The sequence below is a fragment of the Mastigoproctus giganteus genome, chromosome 4 (assembly GCF_048544385.1).
Source record: "Mastigoproctus giganteus isolate SK-2022 chromosome 4, ASM4854438v1, whole genome shotgun sequence".
NCBI lineage: Eukaryota > Metazoa > Arthropoda > Arachnida > Uropygi > Thelyphonidae > Mastigoproctus > Mastigoproctus giganteus.
In genome coordinates, this window is record NC_143578.1 from 172,924,970 (window position 1) to 172,950,592 (window position 25,623).

Sequence of the window (25,623 nt, forward strand, 5' to 3'; positions counted from 1 at the left end):
CACAAATTCAAATTTACGAAGGACTGTTGTAGGATAGATGTGTAGAAGTTTGCCTTCATCCAACAGGTGCTTGATTGTTGGAACAAACTTCCATTTGTTGGAACAAACATTCACAAACATGCTGTTTGAGAATGTTTGTGGATATGTGTAGTTTGAATAAATTCAAGGAAGAACTAGACATATTATTGGAGGGAATGGGCAGGTGATGTGGGATTTTTTTTTTTTTTTTTGCTGATGCTTTATAAGCATGCTTTCTTGCATCATTTTCCATTACTAATACATAATAAAAAATTATCTCTGCTATGAACAGAGTTAAAAGTCTGTTCACTGCAGGACTGTACATTGGAGTATGCTGTAGTAAATGTATTTCTTTTGATTTTGAATTAGAAGATTTAGTCATGATTATGTTGAATAAATCTGGAAAGAATACCATTACTCATGACTCAGATCATGATGTATCAAGTACTCAAGTGTTCAACTCACTGGTAGATTGTTTTAAGCGATTCTCTTGTCAGTCACAATTTTGCTGTAATGACCAAGTATATATTCAAAGTTCCAATACCACAAATGATTCCTTTGTGTGTCTCAGGTGAAGGGAGAGCTAGAAAACTGAGCATAGATTTGGCACTTTGTTGAACGAGATATTGGACACCTGAAAAAAATAAATTAATGCCTGGAAAAAATTAAATTAGGGACTCATCAAGTGCTCAACTTTCTCTTGTGCATCTGGCTGCAAGGAGGGCACATCAGGAACTGACGAAATTCTAATCCCACAGAAATTTGTAATTCTGGGTAATTCAATTGTCATTGGTACAGAGAATATACTCTATCCTACAAAGAGTATTATACACTATGTGCAATGTTCATAGCTGACTGGACCTCCCTGTGACTCAGACCCATATATAAGGAAGGCATATGAGCCACAAAAGTTAGTTGCTCTTGTCAGGGCATGTAGAGCTAAGCTGACTGATTCTGAGAGGAGGAGTATTGTCAAATATTATGTTACTGGTTTGTTGATTAGTGCAATTGCTACAGCCTACATCATCCAAATTTGTCCATCAGTAATGTTTTCATAAAATGTAAGTATAATGGTATCATCACAACCATTCGTACATGGAAGACAATGGAATCTCATTCCACCTGACTAGAGTGTACTTGGAAAGCAGTAAAACAATCTCATTAGACACCCCAGTAGAACATCAACTATGAGCTTAAGGTCTTACATAAGAATTACATAAGGTCTTACTTAAGGTATCCACAGGGATACCTTAAGCTTGTAGTTATTATAATCGGTTAGTTGTTATAATATGTTATAATTGGTCCACTGAGTGGGGATGGCAGGTGTGGTGGAAGGTGTCTGGAGAACATTTGGTGTCAGAATGTTTCATATCAATAATAAAGTTCAGAGTAGGTGGGATTATGGTCTGGTCTAGGGCCTTTAGTGGTTGTGCAGGAAACCATAAACAACAAAGCTTACCTTAACATTTTGGACAATTCTGTGCACCCTATGATGTGGCTGTTATTTGATAAGACCCTCAAAGAACAGCCTCAAACATCAGTCTTTGATAAGACTTTGATGTTTGTTTCAGTATCATGCCATAGCACTAATGCTGTTTGAGAATGTTTAATGGACAGGAATGTGCAAAAGTTGGAATAGCTGGCACACACAATCCTGATTTGAACAACATGGGATGAACTGTAATGTCAGGTGAGGGGCAGACCAACATGTCCCACATTGGTAGCTCAACTGGGCACTGTTCTAGTCGTTGTGCAGGGAATTATGAGTGATGACATTAATAACTGCAGTCTATCATTCATTGGTGGAAAGCCTACTTAGGAGGGTGGAGTGTTTCATGGTAGTTGTAAAACGGGCTTTAGTTCCCATTCAGCCAAAGCAGAATCAACACACAAAGGAAGTGAATGGCAGTGACATCAATGTCACTGCCATTCACATAAATACATTTTGTTATAAACAAAATGTATTTATTCAAAGAAATTAATAGCATGTAAGCCCACCTTTGTCTATAATAACTGTTTCAGTGCATTGTGAAAGACTACTAAGATCTGGTTGAAACTGGTGGTATTGTGCTGCACAATACCAACAGTTTCAACCAGATCTTAGTAGTGGTATTGTGCTGCACTGGATAATAAGGACTGGTTGTTTTGACCTTGCCCTTATTCTGTATTTTCATTCAGCCCAAGGATATCAACTGGGTTGAGGTCATTGCAATGTGCTGGCCACTGAAATAAATGTTCCAACACACCAGTGTGTGTGTGGGTGTGTTATAATGTACAATACTAATTACCAGCATTGTGTGAGTTTTTGTGATTATGTGGCAAATAATAAGCAGTCATTCTTATGTAAGACCTGGGACAAATATTAATGAATTGAATATCAACATTAGGAAGGAAATAAAGTAAAATGGAACATCACAGAAAACCTTTTCAACTCAACTATGATGAGTTATTGTGGGCATAGTGTACATCTCTTTCAATACAAGCAAATCAAAATAGAAAAGTAAGAATACAAAAAATTATGAATTTGAAGTATGCACTGGCAAAAATGATGGTACTGGTGCTACAGACCACATGAAACTAAATTACTAATTATGACTTATATTTGATGTAATGCAGTGTATGGCCAAAATATCATTGTAATGAAAAAAATAAGAACTTTTTTTGAATTTTTAGGGGGTTCATCCAGCTAATTAAGAGAACAGTGTGAAGGACCAGTATACATGTGTAATGTATGGAAAGGAAAAAAGTGATCACCAGTTAATGGTAAAGAAGAAGAAGAATAGAGTGGAGGCAATAATGCAAAATAGCAGATAGATAGCAGTACAATGTTGAAAAGTTGCAATACTTAAACATGCTGGAGTTGTAAAGCCTATCCTCCAAGGGAGGCCCTGGCAATGGCACAGGAGCAGTAGTAGTGGCACGTGATGCAAGAAAGCAAATGTAAGAGCTTATGCAGCATCAGCCAAAAAAAAAAAAAAAAAATCACACCATTCCCTCCAAATGCCTGTCCAGTTCCTCCTTAAATTTAATCAACCTATCAACTTCCACAATGACAGATGAAAGTTTGTTCCAGCAATTAACCACCCGCTGGCTAAAGGCAAATTTCCGAACATCTAATCTACATCTGTCTTTTCTTAATTTGAATTTATGCCCCCTTAGGTTCGTAATCTGAACAAGTGGAAGGATCCCATCAGAATTCAGCGTACTGAACCCATTCAAGGCCTTATACACCTCAATCAGATCACCGCGCAGGTGCCTAGTCTCCAGCCACTGCTATTTGCAGAACTTAAGCTTCTCTTGATAAGAGGATTCCTTCATTCCCCTCACCAATCTTGTTGCCCTTCTCTGTACACGCTCAAGTAAATCTACATCCTTCCTAAAATGAGGCCTCCAGATCTGTATGCAGTACTCAAGGCGTGGCCTGACCATTGCCTTATACAGAGGGATAATCACCTTCTTTTCCCTGCTAGCAAAATTCCTATATATCATTGACAAAACCCCATGACCTGCCCTGGCAGCCTGTCTGCATTGCTCAGAAAACTTCATATCTGCCTGCACAATTACTCCCAGGTCTTTTTCATTTTCTACCACCTTAAGTGTAGTACCACACAGTTGGTATGTTTCTCTGGGATTACTTCTACCCATATGCAGTACTTTGCATTTGTCAAGGTTAAACTTCAGTTGACACTTCTTAGCCCATCTGCCCAAATTATCTAGATCCTGTTGCAGTAGCACACTGCCATTACTGTCATTAACAACCCTGCCAACCTTTGTATCATCTGCAAACTTCGACACTAAGCCTGATATACCTTCATCAATATCATTGATAAATATACAAAACAGTGGACCCAACACCGAACCCTGTGGGACTCCACTAATAACATTAGTCCAAGAAGAGCAGCACCCATTGATTACCACCCTCTGTCTTCTCCCACTTAACCATCCTTTTATCCATTGTAGCAACTTACCCTTAATACCATTCTGCTCCAATTTGTACAATAGTCTTCCATGCGCAACAGTGTCAAAAGCTTTCCTGAAATCCAAATATATGATATCAAAATTATTTTTTGCATCCAGTTTCTTTGTAACCACATCATAATATCCTATCAAATTTGTCAGACAAGACTTTCCCTTAACAAACCCATGCTGTGTCTGAATTATTGCTGCAGTCGTGTCTAGATGATCCTGCAATGCATCTTTAACCAGCGACTCCATTATTTTACCCGGAACAGAAGTTAAACTAACTGGTCTGTAATTACCCGTGTCACCCTTCGATCCCCCTTTGTGAATTGGGGATACATTTGCACATCTCCAGTCCGTGGGAACCTCCTCTGAGTCCAAGGATGCTCTCATAATTATGGCTAAGGGTTTGCTTAGTTGCTTTGCCGCCTCCTTTAATATAACTGGATAGATCCCATCCACCCCAGGTGCTTTTCTTACGTTTAATTTCAACAGTTTCTCTTCCACTTTGCTCTCAGTTATTACAAAATCATTAAGTATCCTGCTACAATTTGATAACCTTCTGCCATTTTCAAACCTTAATAATTCCTCACGTGTGAATGTAGATGCAAAATACTCATTCAGTTTGTTTGCTATCTGAGCAGGATCATCAACAGTCGAACCATCGATGTCAAGTGGACCAATCAGATTCATCCCCTTCCTTTTAGAGTTTATATAAGTAAAGAAATCCTTGCTGTTTTTCTTAGCATCTTTTGCCAAGGATTTCTCATAATCTGCCTTCGCCTGCCTAACCTCCTTTGTAACTTGGTTACAGATCAAGTTGTAGCTATCATAGGCTTCTGTGTCACGTGTTAATTTGTATGCATTCCATGCATTTTTCTTCTCTGTTACGAGTCTCATTAGTTCATTTGACAACTATTTAGGCCTAAACCTTGAACAATATTTCTTAAAAGGTATGAAACTTTTAGTAGCTTCCACGATTAATTCCTTGAATGCTTCCCACTTAGAATTTACTGTTGGTAACATGCGTCAGTTGATCCCACTGTACAGAATTTAAAAACTGTCGGAGACCACTGTACTCGCCTTTATGGAAGCAAAAACCCTTTCCTTTACCCCTGATGGTAATTAAATCTTTAAGTAAATCCCACGTCAGTATACTGTGATCACTGCCACCTAGTGGTTCTTTTATCTGCAAATTCCTAATACATGAATGATCACTGCTGATAACCAGATCAAGAGTATTACTTTCTCTGGTTGCCTCTCGAAGATGCTGCTGCAGAAAACAATCATCCAATAAATCCACAAATGTCTGACTAGTGTGTGAGTGCCCAACCCACAAGTTCCAGTCAATATCTGGGAAGTTGAAATCCCCCATTATAAGACATTCCGATTTACTAGCCCACTCTATTTCTCTGTACAATTGTTCATTGTACTCATTCGAGTCATTAGGCCTATAACACACTCCTACTCTTATTTTTGCTTTCGCAGTGCTTATGTCACACCAAACTGACTCAACAGTGCACTGTTCATCTATATCAACTGGATGCACTTCTTTTGATTTTATGTTTTTCTTAATTAACAGCATAACACCTCCTCCCTTCCTATCCTGTCTATCCTTTCTGTGCATATTGTACTCCCCAAATTCCAGTTCGGCATTCCTTATATCAGTGTGACACCATGCCTCTGATATCCCAACAATATCTGCCTTTGATGTCTTGACCAACACTTCAAATTCATCAAATTTATTTACTATACTTCTAGCATTGGTATACATGCAAGCATACATGCTCCTACTCCTATTCTTTGTTACCCTAACACATCCCATATATCCGCCCGTTCCACGATGACCGCCACCCGTCCCTGAAACCCCCAACACCCCACGCTCCAGGTCGCTACTTATTCTAATAGAAGTTGTGCAAGAATCACCTTCACCTCTGCCTACGGCTACTGTTAAACTATTAGTCCTTGTATCCCCCAAGCTATCAGTTTTCCGACCCACCCAACACTGCCTCGATAGCATCAGCAAATATTCTTGCACCCTTTCTATTTAAGTGTATCCCATCCCTGTAGAAGCAGTCTCTCCTGTTAACAAGTACAGTCCAGGCTGAAAAAAATTCTATCCCTTGAGCCTTGCACAATCTTTCTAGGGCCGAATTGATCGACAGGGCTCTCATCATATACTCCCTCCTATCGTGTCTGGGCAGAATTGCAGACACTTTCAAATTCATCCCTAATTCACGGCTTTTTTTCATCAGTGACCTGTACTTGTTAAGTAATTCTGCCGGTCTCCTACTCTTGATATCATTAGTGCCAACGTGTACAACTATATCACCTTTTGTGCCCTTAAAAGATGATATCTGCTCTACAACGTCATAAACGTTTGCCCCTGGCAGACATACCCTGGTCCTGTTCAACCTATCCTTTTTACATAGCATGTTCCCCGTTTCCCTGACAATAGAGTCACCAACAACTACTACTTCCTGAGGGACCAGCACATTCTGCCTTGGGGGTTGCCGCTGTGTTGCGTGATGACCAAGTGCAAGCTCTGGCGTTGATGTGGGCAGCTGAGAGCCTGATGGGCCCCTCAATTTAGATCTTTCAAGGGCATCCACCCTGTCCTTCAAACTCTCATATAGGCCCATAACAACGCTGAGTTGTCGCCTGATTTCCTTACACTCCTTACATCGCGCACACACAAAGACATCCCCCATGGCAATATCATGTTCCGTTCCAGATAGTTCGGCAAACATTTCACAAGTTGCACATTTTTTTAGGTTGTGATGCGTTGGAGAATCGCCCCCCCTCAGTTCTCCCCCGAGTCACAGCACTCCTGCCACTTTGTGCCTGTTGCTGCTCTAGTTTGGGGCATGATACTTTAAATTAATAAAATCAATAAATTAAATTAATTAAATGTCAATACTACGCTATCTAATAGAAACAGTGAAGCGTATTACTGTTTCTATAATTATACGTTAGATCTACCTAGCTACCTCAATTAAAAATTTGAATTCCCTATCACTATATACAAAAACAATGCCTGCAATATTCGAACGAAATAACCGTTTTATAAAGTATTACATATATCTACAAAAACTGTTTATATAAATTAAAATAAAAATAACCAGCGTAATTAAAACTATAAGACTACGTATTAAGTACAATATAAAATAACAATTATGTAAATAAAAAGCAAACACTTATCGTTTTTTTCAGAGCCTGTAACTCGCAGCTGTATTTTCTAAAGAGAGTCAGCGCCCTCTCTCTATAATAATATAAGGAGAGAAAGCAAATCGAGGATGGGGAAGAGTGAAAGACAATTTATAGAAGTGAAGCCTTTCTTGGTAAGAGCACCCCTTTGTTCCCCTCACCAATCTTGTTGCCCTTCTCTGTGCCCTCATTCCAGCAGCTCAACGTCCTTCCTAAAATGAGGCTTCCAGACCTGTATGCAGTACTCATGAAAAAAATAATAATTTTTAAGGAATTTTGGAAAAAAAAATTAAGATCAAATCAGAGGTGTATTGTTAAAAAAAATAGTACTGGAACACCCATTCTCCAGAACACTATATGATAATGCCACATCGACTGTACAGTAACTGAATCAGACTTCAGACTCATGGTTCACAGAACAACCAGTTCTAGCATTCAGCTCATGGCGAATCAAAATGCAGTGTTCGCACACATCACAGTATATCTCATTCGTTGGAATTCTTTATCTAACACGTACTTTAGTAACAAACATTCAAAGTTTCATTGCAAAATTTATATTTTTGTTTTTAAATAAATTTTTAAAGAAATCTGTTAATTTTAAAGGTTACTATTAATATATATTTTTAGTAGCAATGGGTAAAATAGATAATTCTCCCTCCGCTTTGATTATGCCATTGTTTCATAATATTAGGTGTATAAATTTAATGATTTTCTATTATGACATTTAGAAAAAAGTACCGGAACGTTGTTCCAGTGCGTTCTGGCCGAAATACATCACTGGGTCAAATAATACAGTAGTGCAAGGGACCAGTATACATGTATAATATATGGAGAGGAAAAATGACCACCAGTCAATGGTAAAGAAAGTGAAAACAGAGTAGAGGCAACAAGGCTAAATATGATAGACAGCAGTACACTGCTGACAAGTTGCAATACTCAGGTATGCTGAGGTCGTAGGCCATCCTCCAATTGGAGGATGGCTTATGACCTCAGCATACTAGGAAGAAAGGTATGTAGACTGTACATAATGTTATAAGGAGAGATATCAACTTGAGGATGAGGAAGGGTGGAAGGTAATAATTAGACAATTAAAATAGAATAGGTGAAGAGAAGAGAGCTGAGGACAGAAAGAACAATGAACAAACCCCTTGGACAATCCTAATAGTGTTTAATGAAAAAAAAAAAGTACGCAAAGCGAAACACAAAGTGAAGGAAGGAACCACTAAATTGCTCAGGCAAGCTGAGATCACAAGTGCCCAACCTACAAGTGAGGGCTCTGGTTGAAAAAAGATTTAATAAGAAATGGAAAGTTAATACTATACACTGGTGTAAAGTATAGCATTAAAATTATTAGTGGTAAATGATGCAAGAAAGCAAGCATATACAGCATCAGCCAAAAAAAAAAAAAAAAAAAAAAAAAACACTTCCCATTTCACCAATAGTTCATCCCTGAATTTATTTAAACTATCAACTTCTGCAAAGACAGAGGAAAGTTTGTTCCAGCAATCAATCACCTGCTTGCTAAAAGCAAACTTCCACACATCTACTCTGAACTGTCCTTCCTCAATTTGAATTTGTGCCCCCTTGTGTGTGTGTGTGTGTGTGTGTGTGTGTGTGTTCTAAGCAAGAAGAAGAATCCCATCAGCAATGAACTTGCTCAATCCATCCAAAGCCTTAAACACCTCAATCAGAACACCTCGCAGGTGCATAGTCTCCAAACAGGGCAATTTATAGAAGTGAAGCCTTTCTTGGTAAGAGCACCCCTTTGTTCCCCTCACCAATCTTGTTGCCCTTCTCTGTGCCCTCATTCCAGCAGCTCAACATCCTTCCTAAAATGAGGCTTCCAGACCTGTATGCAGTACTCAAGATGTGGCATGACCATTGCCTTGTACAGTAGGATCATCACCTCCTTATACCTGCATATCTTTGACAAAACCCCATGAGCTATCCTGGCAACTTGTCTGCACTGCTCAGAGATATTCATAAATATCACACTTACCCGAATGTCTTTTTTTTCATTTTCTACTACCCTGAGTGTACTACTGCACAGTTGATATGTTACTGTGAGGTTACTGCTACCCATATGTCGTACTTTGCAATGACGTTGGATTGCCATTTCTCAGTCCATCTGCATAACTTTTCTAGATCCTGTTGCAGTAGCACACAATCATTACTATCATTAACCACCCTGCCAACCTTTGTATCATCTGCAAACTTAGACATTAAGCCTGATACGCCTTCATCAATATCGTTGAAAAATATAAAAAACAACAATGGCCTCAAACCCTGGGGACTCCAATACTAACATTAGTCCACACTGGTCCATTGATTACCACTCTGCCGTTTTCCACTCAACCATCCCTTTATCCATAGTAGCAACTTCCTTAATGCCATACTAGTCCAGTCTGTACAGAAGTCTCAACCTGTGCAACAGCATCAAAAGCTTTCCTGAAATCCAAGTATATGATATCAAAATTATTTTCTGCATCCAGTTCTTTTGTGACCACATCATAGTATTCAATCATTGGTCAAACAAGATTTTCCCTTACCAAACCAATGCTGTGTCTGAAGCATAATTGCAGCCTTATCTAGATGATCCTGCATTACTTATTTTACAGTGACTCCATTATTTTCACTGGAACAGAAGTTAAACTAACAGGTCTGTAATTATTCATGTCACTCTTTGATCCCGCTTTGTGAATTTGGGATACATTTGCACATCTCCAGTCCACAGGAACCTCCCATAAATCCAAGGATGCTCTCATAATTATGGCTAAGGATTTGCTTACTTCCTTTGCTGCCTACCCTTAATATAATTGGATAGATTCCACCATCCACCTCAGGTGCCTTTCTTATGTTTAATTTCAACAGTCTCTTCCACTTTCTCTCAGTTATTACAAAATCATTTAGCTCCCTGTTAGAGTTTGATAAACTTCCAGCATCCCCTTCCCATGCTGGAAGGGGATGCTGTGAAAAAATCCTCATGTGTGAATGTAGATGCATAGTACTCATTCACGTTGTCAGCAACCTTTTCAGAATTATCAACAGCCAAACCATCAATATCAAGTGGACCAATTTCATTCATCCCCTTTCTTCTAAAGTTTACATAAGTAAAGAAGTCTTTGCTGTTTTTCTTTGCATCCTTTGCCAAAGACTTCTTGTAATCTGTCTTCACCTGCCTGACCTCCTTTGTGACTTGATTACAGACTAATTTATATCTACTATAGGCCTCTGTGTCGCTCGATAATTTATATGCCTCCCATACACTTTTCTTCTCTGCCATGAGTTTCATCAGTTCATCTGACATCCATTTAGGCCTATACCTTGAAGAGTATTTCTTAGTTGGCATGAAAAGCCTAGTAGCTTCCAAGATTAATTCCCTGAACCAGTTCCCATTTAGAATTTGCTGATGGTAATATCATCAGTTGGTCTCACTTTATAGAATTTAAAAACTGTCTGAGACCACTGTGGTCACCTTTATGAAAGCAAAGACCCCTCTCTTTACTCTTGATGGTAGTTATGTCTTTAAGTAAATCCCAAATTAATACACTGTGATCACTGCTATCTGCAGATTCTTAATACAGGCTGTGAAAGGAATAAATTTGAAAAACATATACGAAGTAAACAGACATTCCAGAAAGTCAATGTGTAATTAGAATGCCAAAATATATTGATGTTCAATAGCAAAGAAAGATGTCAATCTAGAGGTTGAAAATAAAAATAATCAGCAACAACAAAATACACCGATACTTAGTAATAAAAAAGAATACTGTATACTGTATTACAAAAGTCAAAATACCTTAATGCTCAGTATGAAGGAAGAATGTGAATTGAATTAGAAGTTGAAAATGTAGTCTGAATACAAACAGTTATATACTAAATATGAAATATAAAGCAATGTCAATTCAAGATATACTTCTGCACTAAATATGCAAGAGTGCAGATGGTAGATAAAACAGTCAAAGAACAACTGCATTACAGCAATATATGAATAGATGAATATATGAATAGATGAATAATAGATGAATTTGCAAAATTTGCAGGCATTATATAAAACAGTTGAATAACAACTGTTAAATAATAATAAACCAGTAATATACAAGGGGAGGTTGAAAAGTTTATGGTCTGAGTATGAAAAGGTAGTGGTACAGTGTTAATTTCTGTATTTAATGTAATAACACTTTAAAAAAGTGTCTTTTTTTAAAAAATGTCTTTTTGTCCAAAAATGGACAAAATCAGTCACTATGTAGTCTTCCAATATTTGGGAAAAAAGGAGCTAAAGCCAAAGGAAATTCATGAGGATATGGTTACAACACTGGGGGAGGATTCCCCTTCCTATTTAGAAGGTCGAATAACCTAAAAGATGACCAATGTTGTGGAAGACCTCCAGATGTTGTCCTTCACTCCAGAAGTTGTTGACATTGTGCATTATCTGGTGATGAGTGATTGACAAGTGACAGTTTGGCACACTGTTTTGAACATTTCATCTGAATGTGTGTACCACATAATAACAGAGATTCTCATTATGAAAAAAGGTGTAGCATGATGGATCTCAAAGTTGTTGACAACAGATTAAAACCACAAAAGAGTTGTCAAGTCAGGTGATCTTGCATCATTTTCAAGCAGATAGAAAATTTATTTGCAGGGTTGGTAACCATGGATGAGATGTGTATCAATCACTTTCAGCCATAGACAAAGGAACAGTCTATATAGTGGAAGCAGCTCTTCTCCCCCTCCCAATAAAGCCAAGTTGATTCCTTCTGATGGCTACTGGAACTGGAAAAATTTACACACAAGTTGTACACACACACACACACACACACACACACACACACACACACACACACACACACACACACACTACTGAAATTATGTATAAAAAATTAATACAAATGCCGGTAGTGTGGCAAAACTGTAGAGCAAAAATTTAAAATAAGCCTAACAATTAATTGTAACAGGGAGGGAAGAGAAGGGGTAACAAGACAGAAATTGTAGCTGAAAGCCTCCAAATAATTTAGAATATAATTTAAATCCAATTCAAATAAATCCATTTTAAAATTTAAAATAAAAACCAACTGTATAACAATTTAGTGGCACCCCTAGTAAGGTACCAGTTCCAAAAAACGTGAAATATCATGAAAAGAGACTAATCAAACTACTAAAACAAAATAAACTGACCATTATGCCCCATATCAACAGAGGACCACAAGGCCATTAATGGTCATGGAATCACTGCATTTCAATTGCTAGACAAATCGTTGCATAGGCAAACCAATCGAAGGACCTATCCACCCCCCTTTCCTCCGATCGAGCCACAAATGCAGAGGAATTGCATAGCGGTGGTCCTTATGCAGCGAAAAATAAACAATAGAACAGACTAGCATTCCAGAGCAATTTTTATTATTTTATTTATCTATTTTATTTTATTTTTAATGTCATTATTCATATATATATATATATATATATATATATATATATATATATATATATATATATATATATATATATATATATGTGTGTGTGTCAATACAATATATATATATATATATATATATATATATTTTGTATTGACTTTTCTAAGCATAGGTTGTTTCCTGTACATAAAATAAATCCACATTTTTAAACTTTTGGCCCTAACACTAATATATAATAAATAAATAAAAAATAAATAAATATGGACAGGAAACTATTGAAACATTAATGGCAGCATACATGGACTACTTCAGTACGTGTACTGTAATAGTGAAATGGTGTGGCATCGTGAAGAGATACCGTTTCACATATATCTGCCAGTTACCTACTAGTTTATAATTTATGAAAATTTATAATTTTATGATACCTTTTGCATTTAATTTTTGCATAAAACTATTCAGAACATAAGTTTGATGATTAATATTTTAAATTTAAAAATTGAGTTCTTAAGGCTAGTGAGTCTATTATTGTTAATAGCTGGTAGTCATTTTGTTTAAAATGGTGGTCATTTTAAACATTAGAGTTGACATAACTTTTTGGATATACAGAGAGACAAAGACAACTCTTTCCAAATTGCAAATACCTGCCTAATCCAGGGTCATTACTAATATGGACGGAAACTTGCAACCCCGGATTTCCTGAGCACCAACTATATTTTCTACAATCATATTCTATTTACTGTCCTTCCCCTAAAATTCTTCAACACTCTGAGCTATATGAGGGCAGGAGTGTGTCTATTGCTTTCCTAACTTCACCTCCCACTAGCTTTATAGGCAGACATGGATTGCGTGTGGAAACAACCTACACTTAGAAAAGTCAATACAAAATATTTACTTACTGCTCTATCTTTGCAACTTGCACAAGATAGGCAAGTATTTTCGAACAATTACAATTAGAATAAATATAAAATAATAGCTAACAAACCACTTGAATATATATATATATAGTGCTGGTAATTAATATTGCATGTTATATCTTTGTATTAATCAAATCATTAGCATTTTTCATATTCTAACTTTTAATATCTTCCTTTTCTTATATGAGGGATGTTCAAAAAGTTCGTGGCCTGATTTTATGAAGGGACACATGTTACTTTTCAACAGAGTCAGCAAAAGCGTATTGACTCCAAAGTCCCCTTTGGAGGATCTGATGAATATGGGGGATGGTCCAAGATTTCAAAGCTGCAGGCATGCTGTCTTGGTAGAGCAAGACTCCTTTGCTGAGTTTTCCTTGCATTTGCCTTTGATGTTTTCATGCAAACACCTCACAAGGTCAGTGTAACATGCCCCTGAAACTGGCCTTTCTGAAGGTAATCCACTAACACCACTTCATCAGCATCCCAAAAACTGACGCCATCACCTTACCAGCAGGAGTTGAGTTAGCTTTCTTTGGAGGAAGAGACAAGCTATATTTCCACTGTTTGGACTGCTCCTTTGTCTGTGACTGAAAGTGATTGACCTACATCTCATCCATGGTCACAAACCTTTTAAAGGAATTACTGGCTCTGTTTTAAAGTGATACAAATGTTCACTCAACTTGACAATTCTTGTGCATTTTTGATCTGTTGTCAACAACTTTGGTACCCATTGTGCTAATACCTTTTTCAAAAGGAGAATCTCTGTTATTATATGGTACACATTCAGATGAGATGCCCAAGATGATGGCGGTGTACTAAACTGTCACTTATTGATCACTCATCACCAGATTGCACAATGTAAACAACTTCTGGAGAGATGGATGTTACCAATCTTCCACAGTATGGGTCATCTTCCTGGCTCTCTCTCCCTCGTTTAAATTCTGCTGCTTGCTTCTTAACCATGGAATAGAAAGGGACATCATCCCCCTAATGTTGTAAACACATCCTCAAGCATTACCTTTGGTGTAAGTCCCTTCCCCCAAAATATTGAGGGGAAAAACAATTAGCAAAAAAAAATTTTTTGCCAATGCTTTTGTTAAAATAAGATGCTGCCCTACTGACATTTCACAACATGGATACAACATTCTTAAATAACCAATGAGGTGTATGAACACACTGTCAACAATTGTGTATATTTTAAAAGAAAAGATATGCAAAGCTATCGCAAGAGTTCAGTGTGATATGTTATTAAATGTACTGTAAGGAATTAACTGTCTTTTTGCCTGTAGGGCCACAAATGGAACACGACTTCATTAGTTTGAAGGGTTTGTCTTTTAAAATGTAACTTTTTCAAGACAACTTTAGTGGAGTCGGTCACAAATTTCTGAAATTGGGAAAGATCCATTCGAACTGCCTTGTATTTTCTATTCCGGTTGATTATTAATAAACAGAAATAATTAATTTTATTTGCATAATTTGTTGAGAAAAATCATCAGCATAGCATCTAAATGAATTGTGAGGATTTCAGTATTTGTTTAAATCACAATTAAACAAATATTGTAACTAGCAGTGATTGCCTCCACATAATTGTAAGGTACCCAAATTTTGTTTTCATTTCAGGAATTTTTTTATTTTTTTTATTCTGCTTTGAGTATACCAATGCCAATGTTTGTTTGCCATTTCACACTATTATTAATTTTATTATTTCACTAATCAATTGCAATACTTCATAAAAGTCTCTTTTTTTTTTTAATTTTTTTTTTAAAAAAACCTTAAATTTTAAAATCTTTTCATCAAAACAACATTTTTAATAATTCTGCAAAAAAAAATTCATTTTAAAAACCAAATGTGAAATCATTACTCACTTTACTGTTAAGTTTTTAAAACTATTAAGCAACCAAAAATTCAAATTAACAAGTGTGTATGTTTTAGCATTTTGTCAAATAAATAAGTAAATAATAATTGATATAAGGGTGCCTCCATAGCCAGGTGGGCAGGAGCAGCAGTGTGTAGCACATTCTTTTTGATTAGATCGGGGTTCGAGCCCATGAGCTACCAAATACGGAGGATGCAGAAAGGTCAGGGAATGATCGCCGGAGCAATATGGCCTTAGTTGCTAATGCTCCTAAAAACCAAATAACAACAACAACAATTGATATAAGAAATAATTTTACATACACAATAATAAATGAGACAAGAAATCATTTTATATATTAATTAAACACAAAACAGAGTACCTAATTTCTGTTGTAGTAGTGCAATCACTTGACAAAGAAATTTACTGAATAATACTACACTAAAACTAAAAGTTGAACACAAATAGACAGCAAGTATAGTAATAAAAAAATGGTTGCAGTACCTGAAAAATTCTTTGCACATATAATTCTGGGTAAACAATAACTGTTCACTTCTAAACATTACTCATGTAAAACTATGTCTATATTTAGAGAGAGATACAGAAATTAACCTTGAATCAAAATTAACATGCAATTGATATTTTGGAGTTGCACCTACAAGGTCTCTCTGAAAAGTTTTAGTATTGATTTTTTTTTTTAAGTGATACTACTAGCACCATTCATTAGCCACTGTTTAAACTATTCACTATGAAGTCTGAACTAGCTCTGTGCCAAGTTTCATCAGTGTGCATGAAGGTGTTTTACTGGAAAATTTTGTTTAAGTTGCTACAGTAAAATAACATCATGTGATTCAAGGGCTCAGCAAAGAGGAGCATTAAAATTTTGTTTTAAAGCCAGAAAAGGTTCAACTGAAACAGTTGCAACAGTGGCTTATAGACATGAAGCACTATCAGAATTCAATATTTTTTGTTGGTATGGGTGGTTCAGTGAAGGGCAGGAAGATGTTCAGGGTGATGCATGGAGTGGTCACCCATCCCTGTTTTTTACAGACCTGACCATTGAAAAAGTTCGGCAGCTGTTAATGGCAGATAGTAGCCTGTCCTTCTGAATGGTAGCAGATCAGCTTCACAGCAAGGACACTATGTCTTCGATTGTTGTTGAAGAGTTGAAAAAAGAAAATTGTGAGCACACTTTGTACTGCATAGTGGAACAGATGGAGGAATGAGTTGCTGTGTGTCAATATTTGATTGAGATGGAAGACTTTTTAAAAAAAAATCATAACTTGTGATGAATCTTGATGCTTTATGTACAAATCTGAAACAAAAAGACAATCAGCTACATGGGTTGGAGAAAATTTGCCAAGGCCAAAGAAACTACAATTCCAAAAGTCTTGAACCAAAACAATATTGGATATTTTTTTTATTAGCACTAGCATTAGTATAGGCATATGATGCAAGAAAGCAAGCTTAATAGAATTAGCTAAAAAAAAAAAAAAAACCTAACCATTTCACCCATCTATTCACTCCAAAAATCTAGTTCTGCCTTGAGCATATTTAAGTTGTCAACTTCCACTATGACAGATGGAAATTTGTTCCAACAATCAACCACCTGCTGGCTAAAGGCAAATTTCCGCACAGCTATTCTACAACTGTCTCTCCTCAATTTGAATTTAAGTCCCCTCATGTGAGTAATCTGGAAGAATCCCATCAGGATTGAGCTTGCTCAAACCATTTAAGGCCTTATACACCTCAATCAGATCACCTCGAAGGTGCCTACTCTCCAGACACTGCAATTTTCAGAACTTAAGACTTTCTTGGTAACAGCAACCCTTGTTCCATTCACCAATCTCGTTACCCTTCTCTATATGCATTCCAGCAGCTCCACAAACTTCCTAAAATAAAGCCTCCAGACCTGTACGCAGTACTCAAGGCGTGGCCTGACCATTGCCTTATACAGAGGGATAATCACCTCCTTTTCCCTTTAAAGGTGATTAAAGGAGGTGTGACGAGGGAGTTAAAATAAGATTCCACAAGAGCCATCCAGAAGTTGTATGACCATTCAAAGAGGTGTATTAAGTTATGAGGGATATACCTTGAAGATTAAATGGCAATACATTTTTTTCCTTGAGATTTCAATTTTTTATGAATGTAGTCCTAAAACTTTTCAGACACACCTTGTAGGTTAACTTAAGTAAGCACTGCTGGATGAATAATACAGATATGCCAAATCAAGTGAAACACTGATCATTTATTTTTCATAAAAAGGTAATTTACTAACCTCATTGAATTTTCCCTTAACTTGAAGAACTCGTCCATAGAAAAATAAAAAAAGAGCCCCCTATAATGAGAAGGAGAAATATATACATAACCATGAGGATTTTTCTGAAATATTAGAAGTATAAAGAACATTTAACTTATGAAAATGTTCTTACATTTGGGTATTTCTTCAGTAATTCTGTTAGGACTTTATCTGAATAATCTATATCTCCATCACAGATTCCTAAACAAACAAAGAACTAATTTGTTACACATTATATGATAATGTTACATCACCAGCACTTAAAAATCACCAAATATTTTAGCACACTGATCACCTTACAAGAATACACAATATACTTGTGCAGTTAATAAACTGCAGGCACTCCCTGAATTATGTAAGGGTTGCATTCCATGGAACTCTACGTAAGTCGAGTTTTGCACAAGTTGGAATTTCCCTAAAGGCTTATGTAGCATTCGCAACTATGCACACTAAATTTGACTGAAGCAAAAAAGAAATGTTTGACGAACAAATAGAATTAAGTATTCAATTTTTTTTATCTCACACGAAAATAAAATTACAAAATTGTGCAATTACAAAAATTTCAAAATTATAAAATTACAAAAAAAAAGGGGGAGGGGGCAGGAATAACGTCACAAGTTTTACCTTTTGAGCATCGTTGCCAGAATCAAAATCTCCAGCTGATAAGTATGCCACTGCAGAGGTCGAGGGCTGTGGAAATTTAGAAGGTTGTTTTTCCAACACATCACAAAATTTCTCTGCTGCTGCGGAATCGGCACTGGTGACTTCAACTGCATACTTTAACGTTGTGGAAACTAGCGCGATGCTTGAACCTATTAAACCGCCCAATGCTTGCCATGAACTTGGCTTGGGGTTTGCAATACAGTAATTATCTTTAATATCTTCATAAATACTTCTTGCTTTTGCTTGAATGGCCATTAGACTCAGGAGCACTCACTTCTGAATCTGATTTTCCATCCATATTATTAATAGCTTTTCCACCTTCAATATGGCACCCGAACGCTGTTTTGCAATCACTGTTGATCACAAAATGATCAACATGCCTTGATCCTTTAACATATTCTTTTACACGTGCACTGTGCTTTAAAACAGCATTTACTGTTGAAGCAGCAAGACCTAATTCCCATGCAATAGATGACAAACTTTACCCTGTATCTTACTTCTTAATCATTTTCATCGTCATTTCTAAATCAATTTTGTTTCGTTTCTTAGCATAGCCAGCACTTCCACTTGCGCTTTCCACTGGTCGCTTTCCCTTCATCATTGTAATAAGTAAATAGGAACAAAGAGAAGATTCTGAAAATTTATTTATGTTTTTTATATGATTGAAAGTTTCAGTGAAGGGGAACTCATTTCACCGTAATGTAAAAACACAAACAATTCCAGTTATTAGGATTATCGCAAATGCAATAAGATTGACTTTACTACCCATTTATAATAGATTGCACTAACAGAAAAGCCCAATAAACCGGAAAGTGCAAATTGTTTTATGGTAGTGACCTCCAGAAATATTCTTTAGAAAAATAACAAAGCCATTCAAAATTGATTCTTATAACCAAACATATGATAATGATGAAAGGGTAGTGCTCCATTATAAAATTGACCTTTTAGAGAGATAAATAGCTTAGTTATATAGCAAATATTTCAACTTCTGAAGTCTTGGAACAAATTACAAAAAAAAAAAAAAAAACAATGTCTTATTGGATTCACATTGCAATATTTTAACAATACCTCCATTCATTCCTGTGGGATGCAAAATACAGTTCCACGTTTTTTTTTAAAGTTTGCACTGGCCGGCAAAAACTTACACAAAGTCAAATTTACAGAAGCAGAGTATTACGTGTAAGTCGGGGAGTGCCTGTATTTACCTCTGTGCCAGGGAAAATGATGAACAATAGAAAGTGACATGAAACCAACTTGACAGGAAGGGAGGTATAAGACAATTACAGAAAGTATTTGTTGAGGAGATTATGCATGACCAATTTGCAGAGGCAAAACTAGGTATATCAAGTGAGGCCATGGCCACAAGCACAAATTCACTGCAGGTACTGAATGGAGCGAAAGACAGAATAACTGAATTTCTAATTAATTAATTATTATAAGTATAATTTAATTATTTTTTAAAAAAAATAGATGCATTTCCGATAGCCATAGGTGTTAAAATTCCTAATCATGCTTATGTTGATTTCATTAATTATTGTCATGTCAACACAAAGGAATCAGATGCAAAGTAGTACTACATGTGGGTTGGAGCAGAGGTGTAGCTAAGTTTTTTGGGCCCTTACGCAAGAAATCATTTTGGGCCCCTTATTTTTATTAAAATAAATTTTAATTACATATAATATAAAAAAAATGTTGAATCATTTTAATAACAAATATATATTTTATTTACCATTTCTTTATAATTTTACAAACATCAAAAACATGAAAATTAATATTAAAATATGATACTACTTATTAAATACAATCTGACAAACAAAAAATTATACTACAACTAATAAATTCATGAAAAAAGTTAAAAATGTTACTTTTCACACTTTTACATTTGCAAAATCATTAATAATATCTTTTAAATCCATTTTACTGGCATATTTATGCTCAATAGCCAACATTGCAAGATTGCACAGTCAACTTTCACCAATAGCATTTCTTTCATAATCTTTTATTATTAGTAATTTACTAAATGATCTTTCGGCAAGTCAGAGGTCAAGGGCAGGGTAAAAAATAAAATAAATAAAGTAAAAATTTCTGACAAGTCACTTTCTAGGCACTATATGTTGAAACTAACAAATAAATTGTCTTATAGACATGTTGGATGTCTGCTGATAAATCTTGTTTAATAAAGTGTGATTAAATTATAATACTGAATTGGCAGTCGGGGACAGACTACAGATTAATACTTTTTTATGACATTTTCACACTCACTTAATATATCAGCATTTGATATACAGTAAACCCCCGCTATTCGCGGTATCTGTATTCGTGGTTTCGTGTATTCGCAGTCGCTGATTTAACATAAAATGAAACCAAAAAAAAAGTGAATTTTAAAGCGCCTTGGAACATTTTCTGCCATAAAAAAAAACATGGGCGTGGCTAAAATTATCTTTCCCGGTCAAAACAGCGCTCAGTGGGTGGGGGAGAGGGGTGACAAAATCGCGAGCGTGGATGTTTCTCTCTAATCCTTGTTCATATGCGTTATGCACTTGTCATGGAAGATTTCGTTGTTTGCTTTTCATTTATATGCTTATAAATTGATATGCTTACAAAAGTGGTAAATCTACCGTTTTGCAATGTAAAACAGACTTTTTCGAGTGTGTTAATGGAAGAAAGTTACTTTATTGCGGACAAGTTCTTTCTAACCCGTACAAAAATATGGCTACGAATAACAAGGGAAATGTGAAAATATCAAAGAAGGTGATGAGATTAGCGAATAAAATTGAGTTATTAGACAAAATTTCTAACGGTGAAAGTGTCTCCTCAGTGGCAAAACATTATAAAATCAATAAGTCAAAGGTATGATCAATCAAAAAGTCGGAAGAAAAAATCCGCCGTATTGTCCGTGAAAACGCGCTAATTGCTTCGAAAATTTGCTCTGTAACTCGTGATGTTAAATTAGAAAAAATGGAAAAAGCTTTAAATCTGTGGATAGAAAACCAAACTCAAAACAAAATTCCGTTAAGTTCACTCATCATTCGTGAAAAGGCAAAACTCCTTTATCAACACTTTAGCGACACTGGTGATAGCACTGGCGGGATAAGTGTTTTAGCTAGCAAAGGCACTGGATTGAAAGATTTTTTGAAATTTCTAATAAATATTACAGTTAATATTAAATTTTTTGTTATTTTCATTTCGATGCCATATGCTTGCATTTCACTATGTGCTGTCTATGTACATAGTCATATTATGAAGGTACATATAATACATACATAGACAAAATTTTGGACTAGTTTTTCTTATATATTTCATACTTTGGAACGGAACCACTTTATTACTATGGGAGCCATAACTCAGTATTCGCGGCATTTCTCAGGAATGTAACCCCTGGTTACTGTATTATTTTTTGAAAAGAAACCCCTGGTTTCTCAGGTTTACTGTATTATTTTTTGAATGTCCTCTGCATTTGATTGGATCCTTTTAATGCATGACTGCACACCATTATAAACACCACTCATAACATTAGCCCCATCATATCCCTGACCATAACATTTTTCAATGGGAATATTTAGTTTGTGTAATATTTTCATTATATTATCAATCATAATTTCTGCCGAATGTTGTCATAGAATCCTAAAAATGTTTCACAAATTTGAAAAATCTTTGGATTTTTCATTTTCATTAAGAATTATGTGAAATTATCATACAATAACACTTAATTGATATTTTTTGTGAGATTTTGAGTAGTATCTAAAATTAGTGAATAGAATGGTGCTGAATAATTTTTGAGTGTTAATTCTTTTGTCAATTTGGTACCTAAACATTCTATTAACTCATATTGGATAGTGGGGCTTAAATAATTACTGAACCTTATTATTTGTTATTTTTGGTTTTTTTTTTTTTAGGAGCATTAGCAACTAAGGCCATATTGCTCGGGGATATGGGGTGGTCATTCTTCTAACCTTTCCGCATCCTCCGTATTTGGTGGTGACGGGCTCGAATCCCGGTCAAATCAAGAGGCGTGTGCCACGCACTGCTGCTCCTGCCCACCTGGCTACGGAGGCGCCCTGAGAGTATCTTTAGTTAAGAATAGAATTAATGACAAATGTGTCTGACTAGTATAAAGTGATTGAATCATCTTGATAAAGGCATAAATAGCACTATTATAGGATCATATTTATTGGAACTTGTATAAAGAGAAAATTGTTTAAGTAATAAATAAAGTAAAATAAAATTATAATAAATAAAAAATAAATGAAATAAAGGAAAGTAATTAAATTAACTAAATCATTTAAATGAAAGAAATTAATGAACAGTTCTTAACTTAATAGCAAGTTAAAAACTGATCTACTTTATAGTAAGGATCAGCATTTAGTTTTCTTTACTTCAACTGGAAACCCTTGTGGTGGGGAAATATAAACCTTATATAGAATTATAATGATATAGTTAAAATATAATTAATCTTAAATTAATTTTAAAATATATTCAGAGATCATTTTTATTGCAAAGAGATATGACAGCAAGGAAAAGATGAAATAACAACAATTTACTTCATTGAAAAACATAAATTTCTTTTTTTAAATTAACAATTTCTTTGGTCATGGTGCACTGGTTCGAATGGTATTAACCAGAGAGTAGTATCTCCTTACTCTGTGGTACTAATTATTATCACTTTTAATGGAGAGAGCATACACAAGTCTGTTCCAGTGTGTTCTTCCCTTTGCTTGGGATAAGCTAACCATAGCCCTGATTAAAGAGCGTGAATTCTTCCAACCTCGGACAAGATTCAAATCCATCCAAACCAGTGACAAACAAACCTGCTGTACTCTAATAAAAGGCAGTAACAAGAATAACAAGAATAAACAGTTGTTTTCCCCCCCCCCCATATCTCAGATCACTTAGCACTTGATAACATTTAGTAAGAGTGAAACAAACAAGTAAATTTTACATATAAAAATAAATGCCAATATTAAAATGTAGTTCCACAATATATTTTCCTGTGATCAAAACAATAAAAGATTTATAAGTAGTCTGAAAGTGTATACCTGATTTGTTGTTGTTGTTTTTTGGTTTTTAGGAGCATTAGCAACTAAGGCCATATTGCTCTGGGAATATGCGGTGGTAATTCCCTGACCTTTCCGCATCCTCCGTATTTGGTGGTGACGGGCTCGAACCCCGGTCTAATCAAGAAGCATGTGCCACGCACTGCTGCTGCTCCTTGCCACCTGGCTACGGAGGCGCCCATACCTGATTTAAGTTAATTTCTGCTGTTATAGTTGATGCCTAAATACAACACTTATAATTCTTAATATTTTAAAACCACCAATTCCCTGTATATTTGTGAATTATCTGTGAATTCCCTGTATATCTGGTAATTGTACAGCCCGTTATCTGACTTCAGAAGACAGAATTGCACACAAAGTATTAACTGAATATACATTACATTAGTTGTGGTAAGTGCCAAAGCAACAAAGGTTATGAGATGCTGGTATACTATGTCTGTATTTGTGTGTATTCTTTGATCAGTTTTCTGGAACAAAAAAATCCCTTGAGGAGAAAAAAAAAAAAACATGCAATGCTCATCCATGACCAACTAACTCAGCCAAATCATGAAAAAAAAAAAAAAACTCTTAAAAACTCCTGACATCATTGACAGAATTCAAACTGAGTCTTTTCCACTCCATTGGTGTGGAGAACAGTTATTATAACCAATATGTTACTTGTGAGGTTGCATATACATTATTTAAGTGGATACAAAACCAATTGAGATATCCTGAAATATATTTGCTTGCATTCTATAATTTTAGTTTGATAAAATTAGACAATATTTTTCCTATGGATTGAATTTATATTTTTACAGACCAACATTTGCCTAGTTATACAGTTTGACTGAGTGCATTTTATATACAGCAGTAAGATTTTTTTTCCCTCTCTTTTACTTTTATTTGAATCTTGGAATGTGTCATATGCAAGGGAAGATTGCAGCAGATGGGTGATTTGAGTAAAAGCACTTCCTATATTATCTGCAAAGCATTTTGTGGCATATCATGTTTCTGCATTATTAGCAGAAAAACAATTTTCCAATGTTTTCCCACCAAACAAAAAAAAAAAACAAAAAAAAACATGAAGATTGGATCAACCTTTGTTCTTACTATTATGGTTGAATTTTTACACATTTCAAATACTATACAGCCCTGTACTATCCATATAAATATTTTATCTACTTATTATATAAAATAACGCAAAGTAATTCTCCATTGATCCTCTATACATATTAACAGAAGTAATATCAGTTTTAAATCTCCACACTGAGTAGAATTGACTAGAGATTGTATGTACATTATATCTAGAGAAATATAAGTTTGCAGACAGATTATATGGTGTGCAGGTGGAAAAAAAAATCCAGAGACTTCATGGGAACATGGCTAAGTTTTTCTCCAAACAAGACCTTAACCTTGTTTGATGAAATAAACTAAAAAGATTTAAATGAAATGCAACTTATATATTTACAGAATATTTAATATTGTAAAAAAATTAAAGTCATCCAGCCTTTACTTACCAAAAAGATATGTTATAACGGTATGGTAAGTAACGAGTAACAGGGCTGCAAGAGGTGCTCTTATTGTGTTTGTTATTGCAACTGAATCACTAAGCTGTTGAAGACCCCATGCCTGAAAAGAAAAATTACATAGTAAAATGTTCAATGCATTTCTTATAATACATAAAATGAATGCTTACCATTCATTTTATGGCAATGCTATGAAAAATGCAATAAACAATCAGAATAAAATTTATTTGTAAGCACTATTTATGCTACTTTCAGATTCTGTTCCATTTGGATAAATCATTCTGAGGAAATTACAAGCTATACAACAAGACATGACCATTAAATTCTGATTACAATGTGTCTTTTACAGGGTAATGTTTCACATCATTTACAGAGACATCTCTGACAATTTCATTGTGCTTGGGGAATATTCACAAAAATCAGTCTGCTGCTGCTGCTGTTGTTGTTGAAATCATGAGGAAGTTGCATATGGCTATATTTTTTGCCACAAGATCAGAGACCATGAGTCTAGCATTAGTAGAGACATATGATGCAAGAAAGCAAGCTTATATTGCATCAGCCAAAAAAAAAAAAAAACCTTCCCAATTCACCCATCCATTAACTCCAAATATTTGTCTAGTTCTGCCTTGAATTTATTTAAGCTGTTAACGTCTACAATGACAGATGGAAGTTTGTTCCAGCAATCAACCACCAACTGGCAAAAGGCAAATTTCTGCACATATATTCTACAACTT

The 25,623-nt window shown here is 35.4% G+C and overlaps 1 protein-coding gene across 2 annotated transcripts in view; it reads right to left on the bottom strand.

The window, feature by feature from the left end:
* Window positions 1-25,623, bottom strand: part of LOC150087207 (tetratricopeptide repeat protein 39B-like) — a 349,901-nt gene that overhangs the window by 88,307 nt on the left and 235,971 nt on the right. For both annotated transcript variants that reach the window (XM_090371071.1, XM_090371072.1), the window contains exons 9-11: window positions 24,881-24,992; window positions 17,801-17,868; window positions 17,647-17,706 (exon numbers count right to left, since the gene is read on the bottom strand). In XM_090371071.1, the coding sequence (XP_090227197.1) occupies window positions 17,647-17,706; window positions 17,801-17,868; window positions 24,881-24,992 (240 nt within the window). The remainder of the gene's footprint in view (window positions 1-17,646; window positions 17,707-17,800; window positions 17,869-24,880; window positions 24,993-25,623) is intronic.